This window comes from Lytechinus variegatus, chromosome 18 (assembly GCF_018143015.1).
Source record: "Lytechinus variegatus isolate NC3 chromosome 18, Lvar_3.0, whole genome shotgun sequence".
In the NCBI taxonomy this organism is placed as follows: Eukaryota; Metazoa; Echinodermata; class Echinoidea; order Temnopleuroida; family Toxopneustidae; genus Lytechinus; species Lytechinus variegatus.
Window position 1 is genome coordinate 14,313,341 of NC_054757.1, and position 21,911 is coordinate 14,335,251.

Sequence of the window (21,911 nt, forward strand, 5' to 3'; positions counted from 1 at the left end):
AGATACCTGCTTCTCAATTCATTCTTTTTTCTTAATTTCAACTTTCTCTCTGCTATAAAAACATATATACATGCAAAATCTCTGGGTGTTTATATAAAAGACAACAGAAATAATATGTAACATGTTAGAAAGCTTTTGTTGGCATATCAACGTTGACTGTTGTTTGCTAACAGCTATCTGTTATGGAACATACATGGTCTACAAAGTCACTATTCTTGAGAAATACATGAATCAGACCAATGTTACTTGTTAATGCTCTCAAATGATCATGACTTTTGGTAGTTCTTAAAGGCGCTTTGTCAAAAGACGTGGCCCCCTGCCTCTCCTGCAGGATTCCTGTAAGTGGCTTTCCATTTCCAATCCTCACACTTCATCATAGGCAAAATAACATGGAATCCAGGAACTTGGATTGGAAAGAGAAATAGCCCCCTTATAGCAGGATTCTAGCAGACGTGGAACAGACTTTTGACAAGTTGCCTAAGAATAAAGAAAAATTTGTGTCAGACATATGGAAAGGGTAATTATTTAAATGGAACTGCCCCGCATCAACTTGTCTACCTTAGAATAATAGTGGTCACTTCTGGTCCGTTCCTGTCTTCTACGTGCTGCAGCAGAATGTTGGATGCATCCACAGGGGTTGAGATGGGATCTTTACCATTCCCCGATGGATTCATAAACTGAGTCTCTCTGCATAGCAACTTGGCAAACAACGGCAGGGGGTGCCTCGCGCCTGCCCTTGTGACGATTTTCACTTGCTCGGGCACCAGGAGTCGGCTGTTGTCCGTCAAGAACAGCCGCACCATCTCCGAGAGCTCCCTGTCATTGAGGGATGTAACCCTGATAAAGTTGGCTTCGTCCGAGATTCGTTCCCGGAATACCTTGACAGCGGGGCTATCGGTCAGGGCTATGATGAGGGTGGTGGACGTTGGGAAATTCACGGGGAGCCAATCTAATTTATCGCCTTGAAATTCTTCCACAAACTCCGCTGGGAAATCCAGTACAATGCACAGCGGTCGCGTTGGGGAGGGGAGTTTCTCGATTAAGTTCTTAAAGTACTGTTTGAGCTTTTCTAGGTCTTGCGGAATGTCACCAAATTTGCTTTTCTTGGGTTTGTATACTTCGTACACCTGATGGCATACTGATTCAAGCATGTCACGAACAGTTCGACATGTGGTTGTTGCGCCAAGGAATCTTGGCACAACGATGACTGATTCCCCTAACCAAGTTGGCATCATTTTGATAATCTGAGACACAACTACAGTCTTACCGCTTCCTGGCTCACCATGCAATAATATAGCATTCTGCAATTTGTCATTTTTCCCTTGTGTCTTCTTGACTAGTCTCTCAACTTGGTTGACGACAGAGTCTCGTGAAACAAAGCTCTTGGTGAACTCGTCAGCCACCTGCAGGTGTGCCAGGACCTCCCCAGTCAGTCCCGATCCTTCCCTCATCTGCAGATTGGCTTTCTCCCGGACAACAAACTTGTCCACCAATTCCTTGATCTTGGACGTGAATTGTCCACAGAATTCTTTCAAGTACTGTTCATGTTCTTCAGAGTTAGCAGGGTCGATGCCGTTCGCCGTCCAGGGAATGCAGAACTTGAGGATATTCTCCTCTGGCAGCATAGAGGGAATCTTGGTTTCCTTGAGCGCTTTGATGCGTTCCTGAGCCTTCTTGTATATCTTTGGACGGTTGGGTTTGCGAATGTCGACATAGTTGTGCATCTCCTGTGACTCCACATTCTGCGGGAGATCATCGAAGGAGCGGTAGATGCACACACACCTCTCGGCAGAGTTTTCCGTCTGGTAAACTGCACTCGTCAACTCATTCTCAAGAGCTGGAAAAGAGAATAATGAACCAGATTTTAATTATCTGTAGGGAATAATCAAGATTGAAATTTTCTGTGTGATAAAAGGAACACAACATCTAGTGAAAACATTGAATCAACACCAGCACATAAGTAGCTCGACACAAATAAAAAAAACCATTACATCACTTAAAAAATTCATCAGACTGGGGAGATGACATGAAAAAAACATCATTATAAACATCATGATAAACGTTGTTATAAACGTAGTTATAAGCATCGTAAGGGATTCAAAAGAATTTAGGAATTCAAAAAGATTTTTCTAAAGAAACGTCATCTTTTTGATACTCACCAGACATATGATACTTGTGGAGTTGTTCTTCGTTGAGAAGTCCTTCATCGTGCACATACTCCGCACACTGTTGAAGGATCTCAAGCAATGCATCATGGGCTTTCTTCCATTTTGCTAAATCCTTCTCATTGAGTTCTTTGTTCTCTGGGCTCCTGTAAATGATAATAATTCTTAGACATCAACATCGTCATACTCATCATTGTCAACCACATGTACGTCATTATCATAATCATCATCATCATCCTCCTCATCATTATTACCATCATTAACATGATTATGATTATTTTCATAATCATCATCATCTATGAAATTGACTTGCTAGAGTGTTTAATATTAATGGTTGATGGCCGAGTTCCCAAGAGGGGGCTGGTCTGTTGTGCAGACCCTTTACTCGAATTAAATAGTCTAAATGCACAGCCTACATTGCCTTGTGTAATGAAGGCACTGAAATTGAAACGACAAGTTTTCCATGTGCTAGTCTTGAGTGAAGACCCACTTGTTGATTAGTTTCAATCAGGGTCTGTGCCTGCAGACTAAGTGTGGGGGGGAGTGGTCACTTACGAGTCATAGTAATACTTGAGTTTTGAGGATATCGGTTGCAGGACATAGACCTGTTCCATTCCATCCCCTTCCTGGACGTACCACTCATCAAGGACATTGATATCTGCAAGGAAGAGAAAGAGAGAGAGAGGCTCGTCACTCATGTTCAGTACTCAAAGGACAAGTCCACCCCAACAAAAAGTTGATTTGAAAAAAAAGGAAAAAAATCCAACAAGCATAATACTGAAATTTTCATCAAAATCGGATGAAAAATAAGAAAGTTATGACATTTCAAAGTTTCACTTAATTTCACAAAACAGTTATCTGCACATCCTGGTCGGTATGCAAATTGGCAGACTGATGATGTCACCCACTCACTATTTCTTTTGTATTTTATTATATGAAATATTCTAATTTTCTCCTCCTTTACAAGTGAAACAAAGTTTCATTTCTCCCTGAACATGTGGAATTACCATTGTTTTAACAGTTTATGGTTAAGTTAAGTTGGTCCTTCTTATCAAATCTGTAAAAATTGAAATATTGTATTATTCAAACAATAAAAATCAAAAGAAATAGTGAGTGATGGACATCATCGACTCTCTCATTTGCATATTACTGAGTTGTGCATTTAACTGTTTTGTGAAAAATAAGCGAAATTTAAAAATGTCATAACTTTCTTATTTTATATCCGGTTTCGATGAAATTTGCAGCGTTATGTTTGTTTGATTTTTCTCTATCGATTCAAATTAACAATTTTCTGGGGTGGACTTGACCTTTAATGATATTATGATAACTACAAAGATGCCAAGTTCAGAGACCAGTATACATGAGATTTTCTGTGACTCAGTGAGAGATCAAAGCCTATGTGTATATTAAATGTATATGGGGATAGGCTATGATAGAGGCATGAGGAGATGGTGGGGGGGGGGGGGTGTGAGCAAAAGTCCCAAAGGCAGGAGTACCACGCCTAAAGCATGACTTGTAAAGAGCTCAACTCTTCCTTTATCAGAGGCGTGCTCTACAGTAATGCAGCATTATCACCCTGGAATTAGCACAGTAGCTGTTATGCGCACTGCATTTGAAGGAATGAAATCGTGCCATGTCCTTATTTACCTCACCTGGGTTGAGTGCAGCACAACTTCATGCAAAAGGAAAATAAACCAGTTTGGCTAACAATATCTGAATCTAAAATAATTACATAATTTTATTTGCTTAAAATATATCAAATTATTGTCAGATAATGAACTGTTTTTCTATTCTAAGTGTGAAGTTCCAAGAAACCAACCTTTGCCAGCTTCAAAAGCACAGTCTCGGATATGACTGAATTCTGTTCCTTCGATTCTAGAGGGCAGCACATAATCACCATACTTGTTGCCGATTATTGACTGCAGGGATAAAAAACACAAAAAGAAGAAGGAAAGTACAATATCATTTGTTAAATGTCACAAGTGGTGATTGTCTCAAGCTTTCTTTTTCAAATTCAATCTTTTTTTTCTAACGCTACCATCACACCAATGAAGCCGACTTCAAACTGACCAGTGAAATGCCATCCAAATTAACGTCAAAGTTTTGATCAGTCTGCCTCCTTTTATCACAAATACTTGTAATATTAACAAATGGAGAATTTCTAATCAAAGGATTCATCGTTGGGCGATAAAGACAATAAGTTATTCATGTTTCTCCAACAATACCTCCAGGGTAACGAAGCAACTGTAATTTCTTTTACAAATTTACTATCAACCTGTCAGATTGAAGAATTTTAAGTAGCTTGTATCTGTTATTGTAAATCTGTTATTACAACAAGTTTTATGAAATGGACCCTACAATTTTGCTGGTATGACTATGTTATACACATCTTTTATAAGGGTTCATGTGTAGAATACCGTACATATTATCTTGCATAGCATGACTGGTTAACCTTTTGATGGACGAGGGAGCATATCAAACGTGATTAACGGAGACAAATGAGCAGATCTTTTGCTTCCGAACCAGATGGGTCCCTCATGTAGAGATTAATCAGTGTTCAAAATATATATCACTCTATGACCATGGGTATGTTCAAACAACATGATCGCTGCAGTATGCTTTCAAGCTATTTTTCATCAATGCTGATTTTCCCCTTCTATCAAGCCCAACCAAATTCCTATTACTCTTTGACTAAGAGTGCATTCATACAATTTTCTTAACTTAGATGTAGAACTGCCTGAATCACAAAACACTGTCACTGCAAAACAGCATTCAAGCAATTTTCATCAATGCAGATTCTTTAAAGCCCATCCAAATTCATATTACTCTAGGAGTATGAGTGCATTAAAAAAACATGGTCATTGCAGTATAGCATTCAAGCGATATTAATAATCAATGCTGATTCTCCCTTTGTCAATGTTGATTCTCCTTTATTGTTCAAGCCCAACCGAATTCACATGAGTGCATTTAAAAATTTTCTTCCGAATCACAGAACATTGTCACCGCAGTATAGCATTCAAGCGATTTAATATCAATGCAGATTCTCTTTGTTTTTTCAATCCCAACCTAGCTAATTCATACGAGTGCATTCTAAAATTTTCTTTTAGAATAACAGCCCGAATCGCAAAACATTGACACTGTAGTATAGCATTTAAGACATTTTCTTTTGCTGATTTTCCCCTCTTTTCAAGCCAATGAAATTCATATTACTCTTTAAAACAATGAGTTCTTATTCTAGAACAGCAACCTGAAATACAAAACACTGACACTGTGTTGTTCAAGCGATTTTTCATCACTGCTGATTCTCCCTCATTTCATACTGTAGGTCTATTCAGTGCCTGTCACACGGAATAGCTTGACCAAACAATGTCCACTAGTAATTGAGGATTCTGTTGCATTCAAACAAAAAATGTGTTTCATAAGACATTAATCTTTAAGATCTGAAGGGAAAAATATTGCTTAAATGGTTCGAGCAAGATTTTTAAGAAAAACATGTTTCTATTCTAAAGTAAATTGAACACAGTTCTATTTTACCAATTTTTTGTTCTGTAAGTGTGAGAAATTGGCAGGGCTACTTTCAATGCCTTGTGCAATGAATTACCTCATGAAAGAAAAGGCTATATGTAAATAGGCTAAAAATATGTGACACCTTTTTCAATATTCAATACTTGTGGGTGCAATAATACCTTCAAAGGAAACAGAGTGAAAAAGGTACATATATCAGAATATAGCAAACAACTGTAATAGAGGTACTTTAGGTAAATACTGTATGTTCATTTTTTTGTAATAATACAATATTAAAAATATCATTAAAAATCAATTGCCTAATATGTATTTGGACAAACAGTGTATCAAAAACTAATACTCTAGCTACATGATACTAACTACTTCTGTATAAGTATACAGTGTGGACATTGTTCCAAAATAAAAGTAGATAAACAAAAGATCTAGAGTAGGCGTACATAATTTAGATTATTTAGATTCACAAATCAAGATCAACATAAATGAACATAGAATGGAAGTAAAAAGGGGGCATATGGTTTCATGTTGTAAAAGCATTTCAGTTTTTGATTGGGAATTGGGACTATGATGTGCGGGGGCGGCGGCATGCACAGATTGCATTGGATGGGCGAGTGGAGCGGACCGAGAAAGAGCGGCCAGGAATAAAAAGCCTGCTGATTAGTTCTGCAGGCCGGGGGATGTCAGTCTCCCAAATATTGTGTTTACTTAGCGGCCTAAATAGGGAATGCCATTGGGAACAGGCAATGCGGGGGTGAGATGGGGGTAAGACCCACTCCATCTACCCCCACAGGCCCCTCACCCCACCCCCCTGGTCCTTCTAGGTCCTGGTGGGTGTTTCATAAAACTGTTCGTAAGTTAAGAGCGACTTTAAGAACGACTGGTGAACCTTTCTTAAGCACTAAACCATTGCCAATGAATGTACCATTTACCACAAGAAAGGATCACCAGTCGTTCTTAAAGTCGCTCTTAACTTACGAACAGCTTTATGAAACAGCCCCCGGTCTCTGAGGGGGAGGGTAGGAACCAGGGACAGTGTATACATAAACATCTACCCCACCCGGCACTGCTCCACACCCTTTATATTACTCAGGAAAAGTCTCGGGGGGGGGGGTACGAGCCAGTGGTGGGGTATCCACCCATATCTACCCCTGCCCCTTACCTTTAGTTACTAGTCAGGACAAGTATTGGTGGGGGGGAAGGAGCCAGCGGTGGTGTATCCACCCATATCTACCCCTGCCCCTCACCCTCATGGCTAATATGGAAAGTTCGGGGGGGGGGGGGTAGGAGCAGGGTATCTATCAACATCTCCTCACTGCCCAACTTCAATGCTACTTTGAAATTTTCTTCGGGAGGGGAACAGGGTTGAAACCACTACTTATTCCAATGCTAATAGAAGATTAGACAGTCGGGGGGGGGGGGGGGGGGTGGTCTACCCAGTCTGTCACTTCATCCTCTAGGTCAGTATCCTTATTTCAATTTCATTTTCATCAGTGTTAAATAGAAACAAGCCATTATACAGAGCTCTTTTCCTTAATCTAATCACGGGTGAGATCAAGAAAAAAAGTGCTAAAAAAGTTTGGACTATATCCTGATAAGCTAAAGTAGCAATATGATTTTGAACAAGTGGTAATTTTCCCGTTCTTGGAGTGAAAATTGATTGATTTATTTGGACACCAATAAAAATTCCTTTAATTTGTCTCAGACAACTGCAAATTGAAATGGAGACAAGATACCGCTGACCACTTAAAATTAACAATCTTCCCTTCTCAATAATTATAATCTGTGGAAGAATAACAGGGGAGCATTTCATGAAACAAACAGTCAATGATTTCCACTGACTATTGTTACAAGCTACTGAAATCCTTGCATCTGACTGGCTGACAGCAAATTAGTGAGTGAAAATCACTGACCATATGCTTCATGAAATAATCCCCAGCTCTGATGAATCAGAAAGGTGAATTTCATTTGCCTCAAAATTTGTTATATTTAATAAATCAGAAAAGTCATAGCAGATGTCAACTCCTGGCCAGAAAAAAATAAATGATTACCTCTTGACCTTACATAATTAGCATTGGCGCCAAGAAATTATATAGAGACATCAGACACCAGATTCAATTTAGAGGGCTCTCAAATGTACATGTAGGAAATAAATCCTGGTATAATACAATATCTCTCACAAAAATGATAAAACTATAGAGTCTCGCATTGTATGTGCATGTATATTTCATGTTTTACAAATGAACATACATGTACAATATATATCGGGGCATTCAATACTGCCCCAAAAGAGTGTCATGAATACAAGTAGGCTATACTGGTCCCCATTGGGTCCAAGATTCCGATCTAATATTATCGCTTCTATGAAAACTACAGTAGCATTTTTTTTTCATTTCATCATTCTTATCATTACTACAATAGCAAAATATACATTTATCAGCATCATAATCATGCCTATCATTAACTATCAATAGTAATATTATTACTATCATTATTACTATTATTATTATCATTATCATTACTATTAATGTAATTAATTTTGTTGTTGATTATCATTACCATTACTATATAATCATCATTATTGTAATTAGCATATCAATGTTATCACACTGATTATAGTCAGCATTATCATTATCAATACTATGACCACCCTCCACATCGACCTACTTAAATTACACCCCCTCATCTTATGAACAGTATGCATGGCCATAAAAAAAGAAGAACCGAAACCATTTTCGGATGATGAGGTTTCGATCAATTTCCCCCTTTTGGGTTAAAATGCCCTGTAGGCAGGCGAGTGGGCTGAAGGGATATTGTGACATCTGCCATGGAAATCCTATTAATTTGAAATAATTGTTTACCTTCAGGAGTAGATAAAAGGGCATGACGGTGGTCATTTCTAGAAATCGAATGCCGATTCTCGCATATGCTGCGCTGGATTCGTGGGTGATTAAGCGGATTTGCCTTCATGGCAATTCCATGGAAGGAGTTTTTTTCTATCTCGGTTGCAATAACATTGGTGTAGATGCCATATGGATATTTGATTAGGAAGATTTGTTTTCAATGATAGATAGAGTAACAAGTTAAGATCAACAAATGTTATTTTGATAAATGTTCATGTATAAACTGAAAAAAGGACCACTTATGATCACTTCAGAGACCTCTTCGAGCATTCCCATTACACATTATTCTGGTTTCCCCTAAACTAGTTTAAGAAAGTAGATGAGAATAGGGTCTATGATCTTGATTGCTTTACCCTACATTCAACTCACCCCCCCCCAAAAAAAAAAAAAAACAAGGGACCTAACGGCAATTGATGAAGATGTAATTTCTATTTCTTACATATCAATATCTAACATGTGATAGTAGATTTATTCTTCATTCAACTTGCCCCAAAATGGGCCTAAAAACAATTTATGTATATATTATTTTTTTTATCTATATCTAACATATCTACCAGTGATGTGGTCGAGACCAACGTCAAGGCCACATTTTGCCGGCCTCGGCCCGATTCACATGTATAACATCTATGAGAGAAGATTTTCTCCAGTGGCTTCTTGACTACTAGCATCGACTACATACCTGGTATCTACATAAACATCTATGTGATATCAGGTGCATTCTGCATTGGACTCACCACAAAGAACGGTCCCAGAGACAACTGATGTGAGTTGATGATTTCTTGGATCCTGAGACCGGCCATCTCGTGGTCGTTGGTCGACGTGTTGGACGGCCCCTGGTGCATATCAACCAATTGGAAATCCAGGCCATACTGCTGGCAAAACCTCTGCAACTCGGGGACCGCATCTCGCAATAGAACAAACCTCTCCTGTATGGTGTCTGCAAATGAAAACAAAATTATGAAAATCATAATTGTGGTCTGAGGGGCAGTGTCCCATTTCACAAAAGGCTTGTTATACATGTAATAACAAATGCTTAATTTCTATAACAAAGTCACCGTCAGCCAATCAAACCAAATAATTTCAGTAGATTTTAACTATCATTGCAAATTCTCTAATATTACAAGTTTATGAAAGAGGCCCAAGATCTAGGATTTCATTATAGAAGGAGCTCATTAAAATGGGATGATTTCTGTATTTGTTTTTTGACAAGGAAAAACAAATCACTTAAAAAAAAGGGAGGGGACACTTTTCATGAAAATGAAGATGTCATTCTTGATGATGGAAATGCTGGGGGTCATGGACCCTTTTTTCATTCTGAATCAGCAAATCTACACTCCATTTGTTTGTTGAGAAAGCTAGGCAATGGGATATGGTGAATTTTGCAAAGTAAAAATAATTTATCACCAAGCTACTTAAAGGTCAAGTCCATCCCTGGAAAAAAAACATTGATTTGAATAAATAGAGAAAAATCAAACTAGCATGACCCTGAAAATTTCATCAAAATTGGATGTAAAATGACAAAGTCATGACATTTTAAAGTTTCGTTTTTGCAAGACGCTGAAAATTTCATCAAAATTGGATGTAAAATGACAAAGTCATGACATTTTAAAGTTTCGTTTTTTTCTCACAAAACAGTGATATGCATGCAAATGAGACAGTCGATAATAAATGTCCCTCACTCACTATTTATTGTTTTTTATAGTTTAAATTATATATTTCATTTTTATTACAGATTTGACAATAAGGACCAACTTGACTGAGCCATATAGTATTACACAATGATTATTCCACATGTTCAGGAGGAGTTAATCGTTGTCTCATATGACATTGTGGAGAATATTACAATATTTCAATTACATATACTAAAATACAAAAGAAATTGTGAGTGGATGACGTCATCAGTCTCATTTGCATATCGACCAGGATGTGCATATAACTGTTCAGTGTTATGCTTGTTAGATTTTTTCTCCTATTATTCAAATCAACTCTATGTTTGGGTGGACTTGTCCTTTAATCTTCAAGGGCGGGGGGGATAAATTGACTCATACAGGACCTTGTTTGATCATACCCATATAAAGGCCTGGTCACACCGCCCAAGCGTTGTTGGAGCGGTCGTGAAGCGGTAGGGAAAGAGGGTCGAATTTTTCTCACAAAATTGGGGGGGAAAAAAAAAATCGAAAATGGTGAACGGTAGCGAGCGGGGATGATTTTTTCTCTCTGCTCCACGACCACTCCAACAATGCTCGGGCGGTGTGACCAGGCCTCTAGGCTGGCTGTGAAAATCTTGAATTTAATTATCAATGCACAAGAAATATCGACCTTGTCCTATTGCCAACACTTATAGCACAGCGCACACCGATGAATTCATGATTTCTTAACCGAAAGTTCTTCTTGAGCAGCAGTCTTCATTTATAATTCATACTATACATGTAGATAATGAAGAGATAAAATGAAAATGTGTGGTCCGATTTGTATTGGAAGACTGACAGCACAATGAAAGAAGTAAAAGAATTAAAATAAGATTTAGCATGTAATCACTGGCACAATCAGTCCTTGAGAACAAAGATCTGATGAGACAAACAGCTTAAAGCAGGGAATTAAAACAGGAGCATATCTTGATATCTGCACTTAATCCTTTTCATACTTCTGAAATGCTAGTGTAGTACGTGAGGAGGAGGGAGGGGGAGGGGCAGAAAGAGATAGATAGGATAGGGCGGATTGAAAGGGTGGGTAGAGAGACTAAGAAAAAGCTAGAGAGAGAGAGAGAGAGAAAGTGGAAGAGACAGACAGATAGATTTTAGACAGAAAATTGAAAGAGACAGAAAATTGAAAGAGAAAGAAAAGAGAGAAAGCAATGAGATAGAGGAGTTTGGGTGGGAATAGGAAGATGGAGAGAGGGAATAAAGTCTAGGGAGTGAATAAAAAAGGTCAGCATTTGAATAAGAGTGATAAACAGCAAGAGTAAGAGAGAGATAGAGACAGAGAGAGCAGAATGGGATGACATCATGCCATCACGAGGGCTAAATGCTGTAATCAAACTATGCTCCTGTTTTTCTCCGTCTTAATGTCCCTGTCAATCACGCGTAAACATCTTCGCAATTTGCCCAATAAAAAGGATTTTGTGTTTGGTGGTTGTTGAGAGGGACTCTCCTTGATGACTTAAACGAGGAATCTGGAAGGCAAGCTCGCGAGAGCTTTCACACGAGAGCAAATTGCTCACATTGGCATTTAAACGGGCCTGTGTAAAAACACACTAATAAATGCTTATAGTATTTGACTTGTTTATTAAAACAGTCAACATTGCGCACATGAAAATTCAACTTACCAACTAAAATGAAAATCAAACTTACTAACTGAAGATAAAGATTTCTCTTTCAAAACACTTGAATGATTCTGGGGGGGGGAGGGGGTGTAACTTATCTGTTTTATACTAGTATGTCATTCCGTTTTAGTAACTGTAGGCCTATTGTATGTAAAGACCTTTGTCCACCCAATCAGGGTGGAGGGAAGGCCCTGCCAGCCATGGCCATTTAAGTTGGCCTACTCCCTACCAAGGCTTCCTGGTAGGCTGAGCAAGGGATTACATAATACTCTTACTTTAATTTACTTTCTATTTATTCATCCTTCATTTCCTATATTTTCATCGTTACAGTTTCTGTACTTTGATATTATCCTGATTGTACATATAAAAGTATTTCTACTATATTGTGGTAAATAAAATAAATGAAATTAATAATATTTTCATACTTGCATTTTACATACTGTCTTGTTTTTGCTTTCTGAAAGCGCCAAATAAATTTTTGAATAAATAACAAATGCTAAATTAGAATTTTGAAACTCATGTATACATTTCATTGGTAATTTTCAAACATAGTAATTAGAAATGCATCAATATCTACCCTTGTGTGAAAGAATTTGGTTCTTACTGCATTTGTACATAATGAAGCTTTGCAAGGAGCTGCAAATGTCATGTTTGGATTTGGAAGCTTCAAAACGAGGGGAAAAAAATCAGCGTATTGCTGGAGGCTGACGTCTTAACAAATGCACGAGAGCTGCAATGTGCTTTTCAATCAAGGCCCTACTTTATTACGTCTTGATATAGAACTCAGAAATCCAGACTTTTCCCCCTGATCTTTGGGAGAGAGCGTGATTTAGCTGATTTGGAGAAAATGCAAGATGCAGAAAGAGGTGAGAGAGAGAGATAGAGAGAAAATAGAGGCAAATTGGAACTGATAAAAGTGATGGATTGCGGACGACTGATGAAAGTGAAATTCAATTCATCATGGAAACAGATTTTTTATGAGTCATAATTCTACAAATAGAATGATAAATGGGACAGGATTTGACCTGAAGAAAGAAACTCAAGTGCTTTGCCTGATTTTTTTTTCTTCATTTCATCACGTTAAAGAGAATGACAGACCTGCAGCAAACATCAAAGTACTTTTTTTTTACACAGATAGTAGGCAAAAGTAATAAAATATTAATAACCAGTTCTCTTTAGAATCTTCAATTCTTCAAGGCTGTACATTTGAAGCAAATTGTCAGTGATTTTCGCTGAGGAATTTGCTCACAGCCATTCTTGGGAGCGTTTTATGATAGGACTTGTCTATTTCATCTGACAGTTACCATGGTAACAGTGCTTCTCAACCAATCATATTCAAAGAAAGCTGACAGATCTGACAACTTGTCATAAAAATGTTGATGAAATGCTTCCAACATGCTATCATTTTCAGTAGCTGATAACACTTTTTGTTTCATTATTATATTTTGGCAAAAGCTCTGACAAGAATTGTTTGGTGTTGACATTTCGGGCAGTACTGTCTGCTCTTCGTCAGGGTCAAAATCTATTTCTTTTGGCATGCTTAAATGTGACCTGCCACCCAAAATAAGTTGCTGAAAATGAATTTTACGATTTTGATTGGAATTTTGAGAGCACATCCTGAGCTTTAAAATGATACTTGTCAATACTGATCAACAAAAATACACACAACTTGATTGAATAAGAAAGTTAGTGAGAGCTTAAAAAACAAGGTATGAATTTAGAGTTCACTCATGCATGAGATACGTACACTGTAAAATCTCACGGAAACTTCCAAGTAGTCTGGAAAACTGGCTGACAGTATTTTGACAGTAGAAAGAAGAAGAATTACTCTTTCAGATACCGGGTATATTAATTTTCTCATTTTTACTTTCTGAAGACCAAACTACTATTTTGGCTAGTATTTACAGAGAATCTTGCCTAGCGGCTTATTGTTGGCTGGTCACAAATGACTGAATTTAAAGTTTCTTTTTATAGCAAGATTGTTACTTACCTGATTTACAGCAGCTGAGTATGATCTTGACCACCTTGGATGTCAGGGGCGGTAGGTTGGTCAGACGGCCGGTGAAAATGCTGTCCATCTCTTTTGCTTTGGTAAGCGTCATTTGGGTCAGTCTACGTACCAGTCCTTGCCAATGAATATAAACACATGAAGCACGTCAGAGCGCTGCTGCATCCGGTCAGTGTCCGCACAATGGTCTTGATGATGCTGTCCCTGTGGTCAACTGGGTAGAGCTGACCACATCAATGGTTCAAGGATCGCGTCTGCCTCTGGTTAGATGTACGCATACGTTCACCACAGCTTAGATGTAAACTTACATGAATATTTCAGTGATCAATCCACAATCATCCAAATTTAGAAATAATTCCAAATCAGCTCATAAATTCTGGGCAATGGCTGCTCTTGCAACGAAGCCTCCAGTTGCTACAACCTCCACGTTTAAGGCAAAGGATCGAGCTATCTTAGCACAAATCCGATTCACGCTCCTCCTAAGTGATGCATTTTTGTCATTTTCTTTCACTCAAGTGCTTGCAGCTTTCTTGTCACATTACCAATGCCTCACATCATGGTTTTGCGGCAAGAGAGAGATCTCTCTCTAAAACACCATCTTTGATTCGAAGCATGGAAATACCCTAGAATATTCAAATACAACAGTGATGCACGATCCACAAGATTTCCTTCCCCTCGTGGCCTCTGATATATACCTCACAGTAGAATATTATATACAAAGACAAACTATATCATCAGGGCTTTTTATCTCCAAATGAGATTCGCAGGTCTCCTTTACATCGTTGCACATAACCAATTAGTGAACACAAATCCTATGAAGTGGTGGCTCGTTAATCCATTAATGCATACATCATCTCATCTACTTCACCAGGGTAGCGAGAATAATCTCGTATTACGACGTTTCTCTTTTTTTTTTGCAATCCGACCACAATGTACTCCTGGGGTGTGAATATGATGAAGATGAAATCTTCATACGTCTCCTAGAAAATATCCCCTGCAATCGGATAGTGATGAGAAGAAATTGTTCATGCTTTGTTTGCAAGGGCTAGAGGACTCATCTCATGAGGGGCTTTCTCACGTCGTCGTTGCTGAAGTTTCGGGATCCTTCCAGACAATCACAGCGGAGTAGCTTTCCTGGAAATGCAGGAATAGAGGGGAAATCATCTCATCCTGAAGAGTACAGTGTAGATAGGGGAAAAAGAGAAAAAGGACACCTTAATTAGAGAACATTTGTTTAGGTAGAGATGCAACTGATCTAATTACACTTGAAGAAAGACATACTAGATTGAGTGTTTGTCAAATGTAATAGTAATATATTATGTTTTAACAGTATCACTCCTCAAATTTCAATAATTTAAAGTGCAAGGACAACTTTTTTTTGAGCACAAGTATTTTTTATTACAGCACAAATGGGGGAATCATAGGGAGCATTAAAAGTCTAAATGTCAATAAAACAGAGTAAAAAATGGAATCCCTGCAATAATTTGGAATCCTGAAAAGTACACTCTTAGAAAGTTTGAAACCAACTAATAAGTTGGTTCAGATAAGAACACATTTTAAGCAAATTTGCATGCAAAATGAATGTGGAGTTTTTTTCAATACCAACACTTGGTCCGTTTGTGTTTTAACTAACTTTTGGGCTGGTATCATTACAAATTTTGAGAGTGTACAAGTACTTTCAATCCAAGACCAATGCGGTAAACATGTGCCATGTTGCCCTCTATGGGCTTTGCCCATAGGAATACCGTACAAAAACAGAGGGCAATATTGGCCATATTTCTGCGAGTGTGCTTGCGCAGTAGGAGCTGATTTTGATCGCTAATTTCAGTATTTGCGAAATCTGTTTGGAACCAGTTTGTGAACCAACGCACTGTAGATAATGCGCGGCACAGCCAGCTAGTGCATACGCATTCACAGCTAATCAAACCCAAGTGCAAGATTTTGATGCGTTAAGTGTATGTGCGCGCTATGCATGGTGTGCGAGTCACAATTATCACAATTGCTTACATTACAATTGCTTATAGCAAGGATCACTTTGCAAATTTTGTGAATAACCTGATATCAGGAGTGATATTAAAGCAAACAAGCAGTCAAGCATGCATATAAATTGTTTTAAATAATAGCTTGAATTACACATTATACAGCTGTAGGTAATAATTTTATTGACTTGCTTTTCTTTCGGGGGAAACAAAATATATTGCCCCTAAAGAACCATATTGCCCTTGTCTGAAGACTCGGGCCAATATAGGTGTTTCAGACCGCCTTGAAGTTCGGCAGTTTCAGGTATTTTGGTAATGTGAAAGCAAACTACGTGTAATTTCCCCGAAAGAAAATACCCACTAAATAGTAGGTACTTGGCGAAATTACGAGAACTTTCGCAGGGATTTTTCCAAGGTCGCAGGTATTTTGGCTATCTGAAAGCAATTTTACAGGAACTTTTGGCCCAGCGTGTTGGGTGGCTGCTGAGATAGTGATTTTGAATCTTGCGCCTCGCTCGCATATCAGACCATACTGCGCATGCTCGTAACTTCAGGAACTTATCCCGAAGGGTATGTTTCAGGGCGGTGTGAATACAAGAATAGTTAATGGGTATTTTTTAGCCTAATTTAACGGGGATTCTTCTGACTGAGGCGGTTTGAAACCACCTAATGATTCTGTTGCGGACGACATATTTGATGTTCCCATGAAGGCCAGTCAATATTACAGTATCAAATATCAATACGACTTCCCATACAGACAGCTGTATCTAACCTGACCAAAAATCATACACTGAACATGAACACAATATTCTCAGAAAGGAAATAAAATGTTGCCACTGTGTTTAAAATGCAAATTGGAAATATTTCAATTGGATTTCATAACTACCATTGAGCTTAACAGCTGCTCTGCTAAAAGCCGGGGTATTTATGCTGCATTACTGTAAAGCGCTTTATAAAGACTTCTGATAAAGCGTTAAGCCCTACTTATAAGCAAATATAATCATTATTATCATTAACTTGGTTAATTTTATCTCCATACTCGCATATTTCAAAAAGGGATTGAAAAAAATAGTTACAAATTTAAAAGTGATATCTGCTTATACTAATCATATATTTATTTGTACTTGAAGTATTGAAACATGTTTCCTCTCACACAACATCATAAAAAAGTACATGTATATTATCTCTATTCAATAAAATAAGAGCATCATTCAAGAATGTCTACACTAATACCTTGGTCACATTTGCTCTGCGGCGGCCGTACAGCGAGTCAATAACAGCCGTTTTATTCATTTTTATACAAACCACCTATATCTATAGCTAGTACATAAAATGTTAAAACGGCTGTTTTTGACTCGCCATACGCAGGCCGTAGAGCAAATGTGACCAAGGTATTAGTCTTCAGAAAATTGATATCAAAACCAAAAGCTTGCCTAATCCTCTATCATGAAAGCTGCAAATCTACTACTTGTTACATCCTGCCTTATCAAAGCACCAATACTACCTTATTTCAAGATATGTCACTGCCCATTATACTATATAATTTGACCCATAGGAAGTAAAGGTCAACCTGCACTTCCTGACCAGTAGCAACAAGTGTGAATGTCAGCACCCTCTGTCAAAACTCGTCTTGCTCATTAATGCGTGAAGTGTTCATCTCATATTAGATATCAAAATGTAGAAGATTAACTGAATTGTATGATGATGTAAATGACATATCATCCTTTAGTCTTTGAAGAAAAAACACAATGGAATAACAGTTTTCCTTTTTCTGGAATGCACTGTACTACTTGAAGTGTCATTATGCTATTATTGTTTTCACTGTGTCACTAATTTGAAAAGCACAATGTACTGCACTAGATATCATATTCGATTGAATTCATTCAGTAAGATTTAAAATCAACAACAAAATCATTTACAATCATAAAGACATGTAGGACCAGGGACATGAGAGGGAGATGTAGGACCTTTAAAAGCAACTCAATGTTTTTCAAGACCCTATGGCATCATATCTTGAGCAATATACTTCCAAATGGGAATAGCATTCAGGACAAAATAGAGACAATGCATATATAAAATTTGCATTAACCATTATTTAAAATTCGACCACCTTTGTAAATAAATTCCATCCAAAACAGCCAGGATATGCTTTAAAATTAATGCACAAATTTGACAGAACTATCAGTATCACAGTGATATGTATACAAAATGGTAACAAGCAGACATGTCTTCTACTTTCACATATTATATAGAGCCTATTCTGGACACCTTTGTCCAGTAATCATAAACAGATCTAGAGACTTACTAGAGAAAGTGAAAACAAAATATTGATGATCATAATCAAAACACACGATTAATTTAATTACATTAGCTCTTGTCCGTAATAAATGAGCAATTAAACATCCATTCTCTCAAGCATGTCCATATATCAACACTGGAGAGCTTTCACAACCTGTTGCCGTCGGTATTATTTCCATTTTCTAATAGACATGTTCACGTCACCACTGCAAAGCATTCAAAACCTGTTGCACACAATTGCTGTCCACATATTGTACAGTCTTGAAAAATACAATGGCTGCCAAGTATCACGAGGAGCCACACGCAGTGTCCATGTTTAGAAGCTTGCGGATCTAAATAATGCCATCATACATTAATGACAACATTTACTATGCTGTCAACGGAAATGCTTTGAGCTGGTTCATTTCCATTAAAATGAGAAAGATTACGCTCGCTTACAGAGACGGAGATGGCATCGTGCAGAGAATATCAGCAATGTACATGCATCAAGAACATCCAAAGGAGAGAAATAGAATTGGGGGAATGGGGTGATCTTCCAGGCTGTTTTAACATGTCAAATACACACAGATAGTCCCAGTCAACGAGCATATTAACAAATGGGCCTATACCCACACACCACAGTGTAACCATGACAATTAAAAGAACCTGCACAAATTAATTGCACCACCGGCAAATCATCATGCAAATTACTTTTCCTCTTTATTCAACGACGACGACATGGTGCGATGCTTCTGTTATCTATTTCAGTGACGAGATGGATAGATGCTCCGACTGACTCGTTAAATTATGCATGCTTTTGTGCCCATTTTTTTCTTTTTTAGAAGATTAAAATAGAAGTAAAACTGACATTGTAAATTAGTCTAATGGATTGGGAATAGGATGTGTTTTTGAGAAATTTCAAACAAGATGAATAATTCTGTATTGGTTTAGTTTGTCATGTTTGCGTTAATATGCGATGTTTACGAGCCTCGGGGCTGGCATAGCAAGGAAGAAAAGTGATAGAAATGCAGATTTTATGATTCAGAGAGTGTTTTTAGAATAAAATACAAACATTTCCCTGATCAAATCGGACTTGGGTATCTACCAATCTATTACAGAAGTCACAGTAACTTCAAAGCCTCTTCTCCTCTCCTCCCCTTTATCTTAGGACAGGATATAATCAATGAATAATCCAGGGATATCTACATTAGATGTAGAACAAGTATTGTAGCTTGAGGTACTAGTCGAATATGTAGGGGGGGGGGTACCGCAACCCCCCTCACAGGACTAATAAAAAATATAATTTTCTGATTCCTAGGATCTACTAAAACATAATCAAGATGTGAAAAGGAACAAAAAGTGGCTGTTCTATGTAGAATTAAAGGGGGCAGTTGAAAGTCTATTTTTAATATTTTTTATTTTATTTTCAAGGGGCCCTTTTTTAACACCCCGTCGACTATTTACCTCATAACTTTCACTAGAAGCACTTAAAAGTCACCAAACTCAATTGTTACATTGTGAATACAATGTTGTATGAGGCAAAATTGTTATTTTTTGAGAATTCATGTTGTCACTGTAACAGATAATATCTCACTGTAAATCAACTGCCATTAGAGAAAAAAGTTGCATTTTGGGCCAAAATCATTACTTTGTCCTCTAAAAATTCTGGCAACATTATGACAAACTAACAATATGTACGAACTCACTAGACCATAATGTGCGCATGTATGAAAAAAAATCAGTGATTTTTTTTGTTTCCATGGCCATATACCATTAAAATACTTGTTCTACATCTAATATAGATAGCACTGGTGGTCTGTTAAAATCTTGTATCTTGAATTCTAAGAAATGCAAGGACAGCTCAGATAAAGCTTGATTTTGCAAGGTTTATGACATAAACAGCAACCTTGATTTGCTTGGAAAGAGTTCTTTTCAGGAATTATGAGGCTGATTGATTCTATAGACTGTTAAAGAAAGGTTTGCTATTAATCACTAAATGAAAATGACAAGTTGAGATCATTTTTATATGGGCGTATTGATGACAGCAAGTATAAAAGTTGAAGACTGTTAAAGTCGAAAGAGAAAGAAATTTCCAGAACAAGAGTTCAATGTATTTAAACTAAAGCTATTAAATGGAGAGTGAACTGATTAATGGTTTGTGTGGTCTATCACTGACTGCTTTATATGAATAACTAGTCTTAAAAACTATACTCTTTGAGATAACAATAAATCATACAGATAATAAAATAGCCTTTAATCTTAATCATACATAGAAACTAAAATGTACTTGAGATGAATACTTATTTTGCTAGGTCGCATGACTGTATGACTGTATGACTGTATGACTGTATTGGTGTGGTATTCTAGAGTGGTATGAATGGATGTAGTGGTGAATTTCATATAGTGTGTTATCATTCAAGTGTGCCTATTACCGTGTTTACATGTGATCAGATTTTGCATCAGCTCACAGTTCTGAACCACGAGCCGATGCAGAATCTGCTTTTTTGTTGCGTGTAAACGCGATTAACTTGAATCTGCTCTCGGTTCAGAACCACCAAAGAAGCAAATTCAGAACCGCGAGCCGATGCAGAATCGGCCTTTTTACTACGTGTAAACAGTAAGCCGAATTTGCATCGGCAACTGGCGCGCATTTCATTTACTGTACCATTGTGACATACTTCAAAGCGCAAGGATCCAGCGTTGTCTTTATTATGACCTATATTGTTGGTGCTCGTATCATTTAAGGTTTTTTCACTGATTCTGCACCGCGGGCTGTAACAGCGTGTAAACGCGGTGCAAGATAAACCCAAAAGCCGATTCTGCATTGGCCCGCGGTTCTGTACCAAAAGCCGATCACATGTAAACATGGTATATATTACATGACTACACAGCTAAGAAAGCTGCATTATGGCCAGGACACATCTTACAAAGAGTTATGATTGATCCGATCAATCTCGACTGTATGGAAATCCATCAATGTCATAATATTTTCTTGAGGAAATTTGCACAATGTCCTCTGAGAACTAAGAGTAGCATACTGAATTGTCAAGAAAACATATGAATATGCATCATATCTAGAAAACATGTGGAACAAACATGCTTTTTAGATGATAATCTTGCTGGATTTCCTTAGTTGTGCTTGATTGGATCAAAAGTAACACTTTGTAAGACGGTTCCCCAGTGTGTTAGTGGCTGATGACTTGTGGTGGTGCTTTTAAGGCCGTTGGTTTATTTCTGCTTTAATTAAGCCCAAATTCACAATTACGAAACTTATTTTCATCCAGAGAGTATGCACTCAAAACTTATGTAAATTATGGCATGAAATTACGACAAACTATAACTGACAGAAATGTGACATCATGACCAGCAGGCCCGACGATGCAGTTTGTACTTAAAAATATGAACATAATCTTACGACTATAATTAATCTATTGTAATCTCATTACATGCACTTTTGTATCAGTTTCACCCCATAATAATTGTAAATCATTATCAGTGTCAGAGCACTATGGCCCTACCTCCTGTGACGACACCAGGGCCTCGTTTTACAAAGAGTTACAATTGATCCGATCAGCAACAACTATGGAAAGCCAGCAATGTCAACATCTATACTGCATGTTTGTTCAAAATATTATCTAACTATGATGTTTATTCATACAGCCACTGTTTTCTTGACAATTCAGTAAGCTTCTCTTTGTTTTCAAAGGACATTATGCAAATTTCGTAAAGAACAAATTA

At 37.6% G+C, this 21,911-nt stretch overlaps 1 protein-coding gene across 1 annotated transcript in view; it reads right to left on the minus strand.

Annotated features, from left to right (window-relative positions):
• The window catches only part of LOC121405590 (NACHT domain- and WD repeat-containing protein 1-like), a 35,285-nt gene extending 20,198 nt beyond the window's left edge, over nucleotides 1-15,087 (minus strand). Inside the window, exons 1-6 of the mRNA XM_041596520.1 lie at nucleotides 13,900-15,087; nucleotides 9,322-9,524; nucleotides 3,985-4,084; nucleotides 2,721-2,823; nucleotides 2,160-2,311; nucleotides 559-1,837 (exon numbers count right to left, since the gene is read on the minus strand). Of these exons, the coding sequence (XP_041452454.1) occupies nucleotides 559-1,837; nucleotides 2,160-2,311; nucleotides 2,721-2,823; nucleotides 3,985-4,084; nucleotides 9,322-9,524; nucleotides 13,900-14,011 (1,949 nt within the window). The 5' untranslated portion in view covers nucleotides 14,012-15,087. The remainder of the gene's footprint in view (nucleotides 1-558; nucleotides 1,838-2,159; nucleotides 2,312-2,720; nucleotides 2,824-3,984; nucleotides 4,085-9,321; nucleotides 9,525-13,899) is intronic.
• Nucleotides 15,088-21,911: the final 6,824 nt, after the last annotated feature.